The sequence below is a fragment of the Bombus vancouverensis genome, chromosome 5, assembly GCF_051014615.1.
Source record: "Bombus vancouverensis nearcticus chromosome 5, iyBomVanc1_principal, whole genome shotgun sequence".
Taxonomy (NCBI): domain Eukaryota; kingdom Metazoa; phylum Arthropoda; class Insecta; order Hymenoptera; family Apidae; genus Bombus; species Bombus vancouverensis.
Genome location: NC_134915.1, coordinates 954,346 through 968,645, shown reverse-complemented (window position 1 = coordinate 968,645; position 14,300 = coordinate 954,346). Strand labels below are relative to the sequence as shown.

General features: G+C 28.9%; 2 protein-coding genes and 1 long non-coding RNA gene across 9 annotated transcripts; 1 reads left to right on the top strand and 2 right to left on the bottom strand.

Annotated features, from left to right (window-relative positions):
• Positions 1-1,953: 1,953 nt before the first annotated feature.
• Positions 1,954-3,285, bottom strand: ND-B8 (NADH dehydrogenase (ubiquinone) B8 subunit). Its single transcript, XM_033333500.2, has 4 exons — positions 3,253-3,285; positions 3,089-3,201; positions 2,858-2,964; positions 1,954-2,262 (listed from the first exon to the last, which is right to left on the bottom strand). The coding sequence occupies exons 1-4, from the start codon at positions 3,268-3,270 to the stop codon at positions 2,168-2,170; spliced, it is 333 nt and encodes a 110-aa protein (XP_033189391.2). The 5' UTR covers positions 3,271-3,285; the 3' UTR covers positions 1,954-2,167.
• Positions 3,286-3,290: 5 nt separating this feature from the next.
• LOC117156462 (uncharacterized) lies at positions 3,291-7,451 on the top strand. 5 transcript variants are annotated; one of them, XR_013058504.1, is made up of 6 exons: positions 3,291-4,037; positions 4,112-4,235; positions 4,326-4,412; positions 4,502-4,887; positions 5,107-5,356; positions 5,629-7,451. It is a non-coding gene; the product is annotated as an uncharacterized LOC117156462 (long non-coding RNA). The 5 variants fall into 5 exon arrangements; XR_013058503.1 differs by having other exon boundaries at positions 3,292-4,022; XR_004464087.2 differs by having other exon boundaries at positions 3,297-4,235; positions 5,629-6,645; positions 6,767-7,451.
• msl-2 (male-specific lethal 2) lies at positions 4,907-13,913 on the bottom strand. Of its 3 annotated transcripts, none has more exons than XM_076618844.1 (5): positions 13,202-13,913; positions 7,117-7,352; positions 6,533-6,757; positions 6,107-6,422; positions 4,907-5,321 (listed from the first exon to the last, which is right to left on the bottom strand). In XM_076618844.1, the coding sequence occupies exons 1-4, from the start codon at positions 13,779-13,781 to the stop codon at positions 6,150-6,152; spliced, it is 1,314 nt and encodes a 437-aa protein (XP_076474959.1). In that variant the 5' UTR covers positions 13,782-13,913; the 3' UTR covers positions 4,907-5,321; positions 6,107-6,149. The 3 variants fall into 3 exon arrangements, with proteins under 3 accessions (XP_076474959.1, XP_033189354.1, XP_033189355.1); XM_033333463.2 differs by having other exon boundaries at positions 6,533-6,727; XM_033333464.2 differs by having other exon boundaries at positions 6,533-6,727; positions 7,189-7,352; positions 13,202-13,912.
• Positions 13,914-14,300: the final 387 nt, after the last annotated feature.

Below are 14,300 nucleotides of genomic sequence, written 5' to 3'. Positions count from 1 at the left end.
ATTCGAGGGAAGGGATAGGATAGATTACATAGGAGGTTTTTAACACGCTGAGCTAGCGCGTCGGTCGTGTGTTCCTTATATACCTGATGGCATACACTTGACAAGGTGCCGGAAGGTTTGCTGATATAAGAAGTAGTTTTTCCATTATAACGCAAACAAATTTAATAATTTTTTAACTTTTACTTTATGTATAAAAATATTAAGGAAATCAACGAGGAGTTTCACTTTGTTCCATCAAGAGTATGATCATTATCTATTTGCCTTATGCCATCCTGAAAATAAGTTTATTACAAACTATTTTCAATTATATATTTCTAATACTTTATCCGACCACTAAAATAATAACTTGTCATACGAAAATATTGTATATACATGTAAATTGTACGAAGCTCTGGAATATGTATATAAAAAGAATACTATATGCAAAAAATATATGATACGCAGATCATATGCAATATACAATTTATCCGAAATAAAAAATACTTATTTAAGATCCTTTAATGATAAAAAGACTAGGTTCCATTTATTTATCTATTTTCTATTTTCGCGTTGTGTCTAATTATTATATTTTCTTTATATGTTGTATACGTTTAATTCAAGTAATTAAATTATGAATTTTATTAAATTATTTGCCACGTTACTTAATTATAATTAATATAATACAATATAAAATAGAACAAGATAAGAATACATATCTATGATCCAGATTCTATCTCAATGGGAAATATACAAAAGCATTAATATCTTTTGGGGTGATACCATCTTTGAAAAATTTATCATATATAATATAAAAATGTATTTTTCATATAAATATTAAATTTATATAATTTATATAATAAGAATAAGAGAAATCATTAACAAAGATTTTATCTATATTAAAAGCATTTTTCTTCCTATCAACGAAAATTATTAATAAAAGACTTATTACTTCTAAAGTTGTTACGCCGGGCCTCTCTGCCTGGCCCAGGTCACACACCGCGGGCCAGACGGACACCAGATGTCCGCTTTTCCGTACGGCGTACCCTCAATATCCTTAAGCACCCGTCATAAACCCGAGTCACTTGCCTGCTAAGGTCCTTCAAAACAAACAAACATCTGTGTCCGAAAAATTTCTAAAGACTATTGTCTACCACGGCGGGACAAGGGAAAGTTAGTTTTCTCACGTGCGCTGCAACTTTCCTCCCACTAACCACTTTCTCTCGAGGGCGGTTAAGACCCTTCGGTTAACCAATTAACAGCGAAACCTGTTTCCCTCACTCTCTTAACTAACATCGGCACCAACAAATCCGATGGTCCCGTACGCTAGACACACCCATCCTTAGCTTTCCTCCGACACAGCATCGTCACTCAACTTCACTTCTTCTACATCGTTGGAAAAGTCAACTACTAAGTATACGCTAATGCCCAGCGGGGCAGTCTAAGCATAACGCGAGAGTCGGTCTCGGTATTGTCGAGCATACATTTCCTGTCCTAAATATCTCATAGTGCTACGTCCACTAATACATTGAATCCACTTATAAGAGCCCTGCTCTAACGCACATATCTATCTTAGCTTCGTGCGACAAGTTGTTAATTATTTCTTTCTCTACGTCAGTGTAATCTAAGTGTTGGAAGCATATAATTTATAACTCTGTGAATCACAGTGTTATACAACCTCAATCACCCCTATTATCTCAACGGAAATCGGGGGATCGATCAATTCGTGGTGTCGATTGTTATAATCGTAACGGGGATTTACGACCCCCGTTGACGTCTCTCCTTGCGATTACGTCTCCCCGCGATTGGTCGAAGAAACAAAAGTACATACTCATAACTAAGAAAGAATTGAACGGTTTTATTCTGTTATTTTAAGAATGGATCATTAACATTCATAAAAATTAACATTCATAAAAAAGAACAACTTCATTGGGGATACTGCTACAATCAGGTATCACAAATGAGAAGAAATTAAGATTTATACGATATTAAATCTGCATTTATCTTTATTTCGGCACTAGTTAAACATGTATCTTTTAAAAATCTAAAAAATTAGTAAGAATGATAATTTATTGGAAGCTATTGATATACTTCTGATCTACAATCGCAATAATACATAATTTATACAACTATTTTATTGAATATTTAAATAAATTATAATACATACATACATACTAATATATCAGATATATTATTTTGGTTTACTGGTTGCTAGTTCTTGGATACATTTCAATATTTCTTCAGATTTTAGATTTTGTAGAGACACACGACGTTCTACTCCAAATTCTAGAATATAATATTTTAGAAAATGTATTATTATTATTAAAGAAAACAGACACTTGGAAACTTAGAATTAAATATATACAACTAGTTCAAGCTCTGAAAAGATTAATTTTTGTTGAATGTGATATTCTTAAGCCCATGCTTTATCGCCATGGAGGAAATTTTGGGGTGCAAGGTAAAACAAATTTCTCATAACAAAGGAGATTGCAACAGCATAGGAAAATGTTAATTGTGTTCCAGTGAAACAGTATTTAAAAAAAATATATAACAATCTAAGGAAGATTAAAATCATTTGCAGCTTGTGTAGAAGATATACATGTGGAAAGCACAGCAAAAGGATCGATAACTTACAAGCAATGCGAAATAAATACATCATCGGAATAGAATAATGTATAGCAAATGTAATATCAATGTGTATTGTGAAATATATTTTATATATTTTGATTTGATTTAAATACCACTTAGTCCGATATTAATATGCTAGGCACAAAATGGCCTATTGCTGGTAGACTGGGTTTTAAGAACTACATATCTTTGTAATGCAAGGATTAAACATTACGCACATGCATTAGTATGAAATAATTATTGTAGAATTTACCATATCGTGCATATAAAACGGGTTCCGTGTCAGAACATTCCCTAATTAAAACTGGAAATTGTGGGTTACTTCTTTTAAGCGGCACGTATTGTTGTTCGATAAAGTCTCTAAAAATATAAACAGGTTAGAAGGCAATATAATCAATTATGATTGAAATTGTATATTAATTAAAAAAGGTTAATAAAAAAAATATAAAGATAGTACATTTTACATAATTAATTTCGTTATTACCTGACACCCTTACTAGATTTCGAGGTTTGACATAAAAGAATTCGTAACTCTTTCAACTGAGGTCCAAACTTTATTGCAGCCATTTTTAGACATATAGCATACACAGCCCCTAGCTACGTAACCACAACGTTACGTTATTGCGTCAACTTAATTGTAATACGTACCTTAATATTGTCTCCCATGTGACACTAACCTTAGGGTATGTGCACTAGTGAAAATAAATAAATTACGTACGCACAGCAGCGTAGTCGTGGCGAAAGAAACAAAAAGAAATTGATAACAAATCTATTGATTAAATGTCAAAATTATTTATTAGTGAGAATTATAATCGCTCTATGGATTTGTCATAAGAATGAATATTGTCAAGGCATAAATCAGTCGCTTTGCTACATGATAAACTCCAATAAGAGCAATTTTTATTAGTATTAGTTAATAACAATTTTTCTTATTGGATCATAAATAAATCGCGTATTTTTTATGTAAAATCCAAAGACATAAATAGACGAAAGAATGACAGGCTAGTCTCTGATATACCACCGTAGAATAATTTCAATAGTTTTTTAATATATTATCGAAGCATGATTTTGAACAGCTTTTTAAGCTAATCCACGGACAACCCTAGTTTCTGAGATATTCACAAAAAGCTGTCGCTATCACTACAGTAAATTCTGCCTACAATTGTGTATTTCAATGTTTCTTACAAGCGTAAAATTTGTAATAGTTTAAAGTTTTTCTCGATTTATAGATAGTTTTTAAAATACAGTCATTTTGTCTCAGAGTTTAATTTGTTAAAGTTTGTGTTCGTTTCTAAACCATTCAGTAGTTATTAGGTTTCCTTAATTTGAAACTTACAAGCGCGAGTAAAATGCTTTAACACTCCATGGGCAACAAACCAGTCTGAAATCCCTCAAAGTATAGTTCATATATTGAATAGGTAATATGCAGTAAGGTATAAAATAAACATGGAAATTAAAGTTAATGTATAATTGCAAGAACTTCAACTTTTATCATTATGTATTGAAGGAAGAAATTACGATTAATACAAATATATCAAACGTGAAAGTTACAACTATGTATTTAAAAATACAAGTATTTAAGAATATATGTATATATATATAAAGAATAAATTACCACTTTATCTTCAAATGTAAGGAAGATTGGATTAATAGAATTATATTAATTGTTCAAAGAGAAGTTATCTTTATTGTGGGACATACTATCATTTTTATAATTACAGAAAGAATCAATTTCAACCATGTGTATATATAACTACAATGGAAAATAAATTTTATAGTAAGACAATATTCAAGTAAAACAACATATTGTATGTCTACAACAAAATATATGATTAATAAATCAATAAATTAGAAATTAGAAATAAATAGTAATTGTGGTAAACAATTTCTTTTTTAGCATAATAATACATATATCGTTAATAAGCGAAGATATATATGTTAAGGACTGTGTTTGATTTTCTTTAAAACAACTGTTCACAGCCCTGTGATAAATGCGTGAAATTAAAAGCAGAATTCAAAAAGTTCAGTACAGCTAACAAAAATATATCTTGCACGTAAATCAGAATTCGAAAACTCGAAAATCGACAAGGTATCTATATATGTGGTATATTATTCGCGTATCATCAACCACCTGTCGCGTATTCATATGTTCAACAACACGTATACATATATACATACGCAGTACGTACGTACGTACATACGTACGCTTATATATACATACAGCAATGATACGCGTATCATTGGTTAAAAATTACTGTCATACTGACTCGTTTAAACGCAAAGGTAAGAAATCATTAATATCTTTATGATTTATACGATATAATATCATATATTTTTCGATATTTTTTAACAAAATTTTAAACATATATCTATTATAAAGTCAATTTGAATTTTTATACATATTTACGCCATTTAAAACTATAGATTCTATAATATGAAACAAATTGTAATTTACTCTTTATAATATTTTGTAATACAAATGAGACATTTAATATTTTTCAGATTCGCGAATATTTTGTATATTTGTATGAACTCACATCGTGCTCCAAAAGTAGATAAATAATACCTGATTGGCCATTAACGTAATTTTCATAAATGAGAATATATTGACACTTGTTCGGCCCTTTTAAGTATTAATATAATTCAGGGACGCTCGATTTGACTCTCGCGGAAAAAGGGCGCCTGCCACTGCTTGACGACAAAGCTGCGGACAAAGCCTGCAAGTGACATCAGCAGTCAAAATAAAGCAAAGGTATTGTTGAATAAAAATTTATTATATCATCCTCGGAATAATTTTAAACGTACGATGCAAAGTACTCCTGAAACTTAACGATTAAGGAAATAATCTTGTAAGAATTTCAACTTTTATGTCCTACTTATGTAAATGAATCTTTATTTAAGTATTTATTCAACTATTAATCATATAAACATGATCTTTTTCACTTTGCCGAAGTAAAATAATAGTAATAGTAAAATAGTAATGGTTATTTCTGTAATAACTACTATTATTTGAAATTTTTGCAGGTAAAAAATTTTATTTGCAAAAACCTGGAACAAATGCAACGTGACCTTCAAAATTTTTATATGATGTATTAATTAGAAAATTTCATTATAATCTTGCACAATTTCTACATTTAGCAGGGTTGCTCCCCATGAAAGTGTTACTTTCGTGCCTGCTAATCTCTGTGTAAGTATAAAATGTATCTGTAATAGGTTCAACAGCTCTGACATAATAGAAAACTAATGGGTACAACTAACCAAAATAGTGTATACTAAAAGAAAAGCTATAGAAGTATATTTAAAAATATTTATTGGGTATTGTAACAATAAAAAAGTGTTCAAACAAAATATTAAAAATAACATCATCATCATCATCATCATCATTATCAATGTATTTGCTATATATTAATTACGTACTATCCTTTTGTCATGTAGTTTGAACTTTATCCTATTTAAAAAACATCTGTCTTAACTGCAATACCATTCTTTACATTACACGTACCTTATTATATTGTACATGACGATTAACAATATCGCTTGAACTGTCACACGTCAATCTGTATATCACTGTCTTCGGCTTCACTTTCGGTACTAATCATAGCATCTTCTCCTACTAACAAGGCTGCAGGTAGATTTTGTGGAACATTGTCGATATCTAATCTCGGAGTTGAATAAACATTTAATACTTGAATCGTTGTCGGAGAAGTTGAAAGGCATTGTGACACTGATCCTAAAGGATCTGAATTTAGTGTGTCACAATCCAAAGAAGTTGATAATTGTAACTGTAAGTTATGTAACTCAGGTATATGCGGTCGAATCTAAAATGTAAAACAATATACGGTATCATCAACTACACTGTTTAAAAAAAAAGCTTTGGAGATACAATTTAATTAATTTTATTGATACTATAATATTGTAATTTTTCTACCTTCAACCCATCTGCTGTATGAGGATTTCTACAACCCCTGCATCTACATTCAACGCAAGGTTTACTTTCAACATAACAGGGACAACGTTGACCACAACATGTTAATTTCCCAGGTATTGCTGTAGCATTACCACATCTACATCCTTTTCTTTTACTTCGAGTAGAATTTGATCTTGGTTTTTTAAAAGCTGATGACTGAAGTGAAATAAATTCTTTACCCTTTAACTATTACAGAAAATTGGACTAAAGTAAGGATTATAGATTAATGCAGACATAAGTATTTAATAAATAAAAAATATAATATGTCATAAAATGCAATCTAAAGTTGATATCTGCATCAATCTGGGTATGGGACCTAGCAAAATATATATTCAAATTTAAACTAGTGTTAGTCTTGAAATATAATAAAGAATGTTAATTGAATATAAGCTACGTTATTAAGTGTTATACAAATCTAGAAATATGATTGTACCTTACAAGTAATATTAACGAGGATGCACGTCATTTAGCATTTAAATAAAAGTTATAGTGCAATGTAAACTTCCTGTAAGGCATAATATTAACCGAATATCTATTGAAATTACTTTGCTGCCCTTTGAAGATTTTTTCTGAGAAGGGGTCCCATATTTAAGGTGGGAAGATGGAATACATTTTACCCCTCCTACAGAGCTGTGTGAATTTCCATCCATATCCTGTTGTCCTACTTCTGTATCATCTGTAGCTGCTGCTTTCCGTTTTATTGTTATTTTGTTACCAGATCCAGCATACATCACAGAGTATATCGAAGATCCGTTTGATACAGTACGAATGGCAGGTGACTCTACAAATACATAAATAAATTTCTCTACATAAACAAATATATCTTTCTGCTTTCTTATGTAATTACAAGACATTTTAATAATAAATAATGATTATCTTATTTTTCAAAAATGATCATTTATCATCATCTTCAATAATATGAAAAATTGAATTAAGAGATGATATAATATTTACAATATTTTAGAAAAATATTGTGATTGACTGATTACTTCTTTCATTTTTTAGTTTCAAGATCACCACCACTTTCCTTAATAAAATTACATATTTTGAACCACATCTCGTTACAGCCAATATTAAAATGCAATTTAACGATTATGATAAAACGACCATGCCAAAAATAAAATATTGAAATCTTGGATGAATCATCTTTGTATCATTTTTGAGTTATGAGCAAAAATAATCAGTTAAATAGTCGAATATCTTATAAAATATTACAAAATTGAATATAAAATTAATTGTAATAAAATTATGAAAGGAAATTGTTGTCAAAAAACGCGCAGAGGTAAATGAAATTGCATTCTCGTACATTCAGTTCGTATACGAGCTGTCAATGTAAAAATAGTTGACAATGTATAGAAGATAAACTCTATAAATGAAGTAAAGATAATTCTCAGTATCAACAGAAAATGTTTAAAAATTCAAACACTTTTCAAGTAACAAAAAAATTTTGTGAGATATTAATAGTTACAGATACAATATTTCATCTAGATAATTCCAATATATTATATTCAAAAGTATGTACATATATTTTATTTATTTTTCGGTTTTAAAAAGGTTCTAAAAAAGCACTATTTGAAGAAACTATTAAATTTCGAGAATATATTTATATGATATATTATATTTAATAATTATACGCTATAATTTATAATTCAGTGAATACGTAGTTATTTTATCTGACTTCAACATAATAAATTCAAATAAATTTAAACAAAGTACTTAAAATATGTATAATTATATGTTATCTGTGTAAAGAATGCGTATAATATATCTTTTCTATTGCTTACTTTTCTATAGAATCTAGAAAAAAGAAGATCTAGAAATAATTCTTATAGTCTAATACAAGGTAATATAAATTTTTTAATTATTTGATATAAATTTCATAATGAGAATCAACGAAGCATTTGTTATTCTAATTTTATAATTACAATTCCTGTATTTTAATCCACTTTTTCGTCTTTTTTGTTTAAACTTTTCTATATTATATATTTTTATAAAATATCTTAAACAACATTATACAGGGTGATCCATGTAATTGTATCACCTTATAACTCTGTTACCAGTGCAGTTACAGAAAAATGTCAAAAGAGAAAAATTCAATGAAGATTCACTTATTATTTATACTTATTTATATCCGTAGGATCTCTCTCTCTCTCTCTCTATCTCTATCTCTATCTCTTTAAGAAGCACAATGATATATATACAATCAGCAATCGCATAGGTTTTTAATATGAAGATAAATACTTTTTTTATTACATGGATAGATTTTTCTCGCCATTCTACGTACGTAAATGAATATGGGGTTAAAATAGTAACAAAATTATTAATTATCGAGATATTAAGAAGAAAGTATTTATTGAAGAAGATGTTCAAACGCTTGCTCTTCATCACTTTGTAAACATTTCAGACAACGCTTTTTAATTATTTTCATAACTGAGTTTAAGATTTTTATGATTATCGTTGCATTTCGGTATTATCCGTTCTTTTACATCCTCTACAGAATTTAACGGATTTAAATAAATTTTTTAAATAACGAATACGTATCTGTTTCTGTCACGACTACCCACATCAATGTCGATAATTACGAATTTGCTATGAAACGTTTGAGCATCTTCTTCAAGAAAGATATATTTAAAAAATATCTCGATAACGAATAATTTTTTTACTATTGTACCCCACAATACTCTTTTACGTAGAATGACGGTAGGAAGCTATCTAAGTAAAGAAGTATGCATTTCCACTAAAAAATCATGCAATTGTTGATTATATATACATCAGTGCTCGTAAAAAAAGATGATTTTACGGATATAATACTTACTGAATCGTTCATCTTTCTCCTTTGACATTTTCTCTGAGACAAGTACCTGATCCACTTATATATAATTTACTTCTAACAACATGTTTAACATAAACTTTTTATAATTTGATACAAAATAATAATTACATATCTATATTTTAATATCTTCTCTCTTCCTCCCTCCCTCCTCCCCCTTCTCACTCTCTGATATTAAATAGTATAAATATACCTAACCCGAATATTAAATGTTTTATATATTTCGTTGCGTATATTTTACAGGACCATTTTGTATTTCTTTGAACATATATTAATCTAAAAAAAAATTTGGTAATTATTTAGAAGTACTGTCACATTACCGATTTCAATAATTTTTAAATATGTTATAGAAATTGACATTTTGAACAACTTTTTTTTCTATACATGTAATCGCCATTCGGTCATAGTTTTCGAGATATTTGAAAAACACTGCCGGTACTGAATTCTGTGATGAATCCTGCTTGTAATTATGCGTCCGTAACAACATATGCGTTAGCATTAGTTACCGGCCGCCTTACGGCGGCAGGATAAAATGGTACTTCAGCCAAACTTATATAAACTATAAACAAAAAGTAAAAATTAGATTTGGGTTAGACGTTATTTTATTCAATACTAACGTATAAGCTATCACAAACGCACGATTATAAGTAGAATTCACTGTAGTAGTACCGACAGCTTTTTTGCAAATATCTTGGAAACTAAGACCAAACGACGGTTACATGTGCAGGGAAAAATTGTTCAGAACCATATCTCCGACGATATATTAGAAAATCATCAAAAGCCAAGATGGGATGACATCTTTCTAAATAATTATTGGCGATAATTGATTCAAAATAATTACAAAAATTAATTCGTAATATGGAATGTTGACTTAAAGATATTTTATCCAGAAAACCCAAATGATAATAAAATAGTATATAAAAGTAGCAAATAATAATTAACGTCTTTTGAATACTTCTCTGGACTACTCAATGATTCGTGTTATATATATATATATATATATATATATATATATATATATATATATATATATAGAGATGCTCTTCTAAGACCCCTCCCAGAGACTTGCTTCTATTCGGCCAAAGAGTACGTCGTAAATAATTACAAGGACATAATAAGAAATAAATATTTTGGAATACAAAATTACTTTTATAAGAAACTTGAATATTTTATATCTAATTGTGAAATAGAAATACTAAACACACTATCAATTTCAATGATGGAAATTGAATTATAAAAAATTTAACATTATATGATACATGTTAACAAAAGAATATAAGTCTACTTATTTCATCTTTTATTAACACAGATAAGTATGGATCTTTTATTAATACGGATAAGTATGGATAAATTAAAATAACGTAATTAAAAATTTGGTTTTGGCCAATTAAAATGTACTAATAAATTATTATACATGGTGCTCACCTCGTTAATTAATTCAGAAGTAATACCGCCGGAGCGATAAAATTGTATCGATATACAGTTGTGTACAAAAATAAGTAGGCAAGTAATGGATATAAATATTAGCAAAGTTTCGTTAAATAGGATTTGTTTGCACAAAAATGTAAATATTAATTTCAATAATTTACTATGCAATATATGCACTATAAAGATATATAATACTTACTTCCCCTTCCTGTACATCTATTTTTGCCCCGAACTGTATGTAATCTGTTACCAAAAAAGTTACCAATATCGACTCTGTACTATGGCAGAGGCATATATATGTATATGTAAAATGAAAGCAAGAGTGTGTGACTCACGGTGTAATTAGCAACACTTTCTTTAAGTATCAAGAGGTTCACTTTGTACATTTTTATATTCGTATTAACCAAAACATTTTAAGTTTATATCACCAAAGTAACAATTGGTATATACTATGCAGAGCTGTTTGTATAGAAAGAAATTCTCTGAGACGACACACAGTGTTATATCTTTCAGCCAATAAGCATATCAATGTTTAATTGTTAGATCTATCAAAAATAATTAATCAATCTCTTGCTCCTTTGTACCTCTGCATAGTACTTACACATAAAAAATGTATTTAGAATGATCCAAGAGAAAACTGATTAATTTTACCAATATGTTTGATAGGTCATTCTGAATCACGAAGGTCACGTAAGTATACTATGGATTTTAGGTGTCTTCAAAATAAAGAATTTTTAGACTATATGTTAAATACCACATATGATGCTAGCTATTGGTGAATAAAAAACTATATACAACGCTCAGTCTCTTTCTAGATTCTAAGTTATTAAGTTCTGTTTGGTAACTTAGTTTCGCAATGCTGTGTAAGTTTTCAAACTTAGAATATGCTAAATAATAATGCAAAAATTGCGATATATAAACAATGATATCCAAGAAACATATCACATCATCCTATATTTTAAAATATGTTCAGAGAATTAAAGAAAATTGATGCACAATTGTCTAATAGTAATATGAATTGTTACTTTACATTCAGGAAAATGAATAATATTACATAGACATGAGTTTCATCCTACTGGTAAGGTAGACTCCCCTTCTACTACAAAATTATGTAGCACATATTGTTTTGTATCTGGCTTCACACATTCTTTTTACAGATGAAGTTCAGAGTACCTGTGATAGCATAAATAACAATCATAATAATCACATTACTGAGCAACTGAAAATTCATATACTATATTTCAATAAAGTTTCCAGTACTGAGTTCCATTAAATGTGTGGTATAACATCATTAACACTTATCTTTATTTAACCACACATAATACATGAATGACTCATGCCAGAATGTTACACAGATTTCTTAAAAAACAACTTGCCTTTGTATTTAAATAAAGTATTTTGTTTGCAGTGATAAGAAGAATGTGATTCCAACATGATGGAATATCACCATATTCCAAAAAAAATGTTACGACTTTGTTAAATACTCATTTCCCAGGGAGTTAGATGGGACGATACAAACCTATCCCATGATTATCCAGATCAACGAATTTAACTCTGTTGAATTCCTTCTTCTGGGATTATATGAAGTTGAAGGTACATGGCAATGGTAATCCAGTGTCAAGCTAAAAATTGATACAAGCAATACGCAATGCAAGTGATGGTATCAAAAATGAAATTTCTACGATGTAACTGTAACGATCGTTATAACATTGAATACATATGTTTATGAAAGTAGAGCTATCGCTTTGAACATTTCCTTTAGTATATACAAATTTAGTATATATAAATAATAGTATTTATAGTATTTAATATATACAAAAGTAAGAAATCCATGGAAAATAAAGAACTATCGTTCTATTCTAATATTGTGTAGAATCTTCTTTTTAAATAAATCAATAATAAGTAAACCATGACCTTTTTGATTCAGAATGACTTGCTAAACACATAGATAAAACTATTTAGTATTTCAGTATTTCAGTATTTCAGTATTAATGTCAAAACTGCTTCTGATATAATAAAAGTATATATCAAGGACAAATTGTTATATTAAAAATGAAGAATCTTATTCATTATCATAATATTTCTGCTTTTCTTTTCTTTTTTAATTAAATAACTTCCTTAAATATTATTTGATGTAGCAAAAGCAGTAAGGACATTTAAAGTTTTAATAAATTTAAATAAATTTTAATAAAAAAATAATGGAAGGATCTAAAATATTTAAAAGAACATTTAATAAAAAAAATGATTTCTTTTTATCAATATATGCATAGTTTTAAACACTACAAATTTCAGTTCTAAAAATTATTTCTTCTAGTTGAATATCCTAGATACAAATAATCTTACATGATTATAACAAAAATAATATACTATACCAGATATACTTTGTGACACTGCTTCAGAATTTTGTATAGTATTTCCTTGAGTTTGAGTTGAGGTAGTACTTGTATAAACACATGGTAAAATACTGTACGCAGATTTTGACAAACCCGCTGTACTTTTAAATTCATCTTTAAAGCCAGAACCCTCTTGTATGAGTTCCATCAGGCTACTAGCACCGATAGCTGATGCATTATTACCTGTTTTATTGGAGGACACTGAAAGTATTAAACTTCGATAAATGTTTGTATTTGTCAAGTATTCACACAATTTCTTATAACACTGTAACAGTATTCGTAATTGAACATTTTCAACATATTTGTCATAATCCTTGCACCAACCACATGACGGTTTCAATTTTTTGCGTCCACCTCTACAACCACGACACACATGATGTTGACAATTAGTTTCAGTTGGTGTATGAGGTTCGATTAACAAATTTGAACACACAGTACAACTTAAACTTTGTCGCAAGTATGGAACTAGCCTGTATAAATCTGTCCATGAATTTGGATCATCGGTATCCGCTTGTAAAACTAACCGACACGTTGATACATAAAGACTTGTGGCATTCATCTTCCTTTTTTGAACTCTCTTAAGAGCCCCATAAGCAATACGTATAGTTATATCGGAAAGTTAATTAAACAAAGTAACAGAACATATTCACTACACACAAAACAAAATATCCGCCATATTTAATTTTCTTTCATTTGTATTTATAGAGGGCTCTCTCTGAATTACTCTGACTGCAAAGTATTGCTAGATGGGAAAATCTCTTAATAAAAAATTCCTAAATAGTTGTTAAAAGATTTAACAAAACTAATAATGGCAAAAATATTTCGAGTTATATTTGTTTCGAGCCGATATTTTTTATTACAATGAATATTTAATATAATATATAATTGTAATTATGTATACATATAACCATGTATTTTCAGTAAAAGTAATACTTTTACGCAGGGCATACATTTATATATACATATATTCATGCGCGCACCACATACACACACGCGCGCTGAGAATATTGTATATACAGTATAAGATAGTACGCATACATACATGCATGCATATGGTATAATGCCATATTTATCGTTA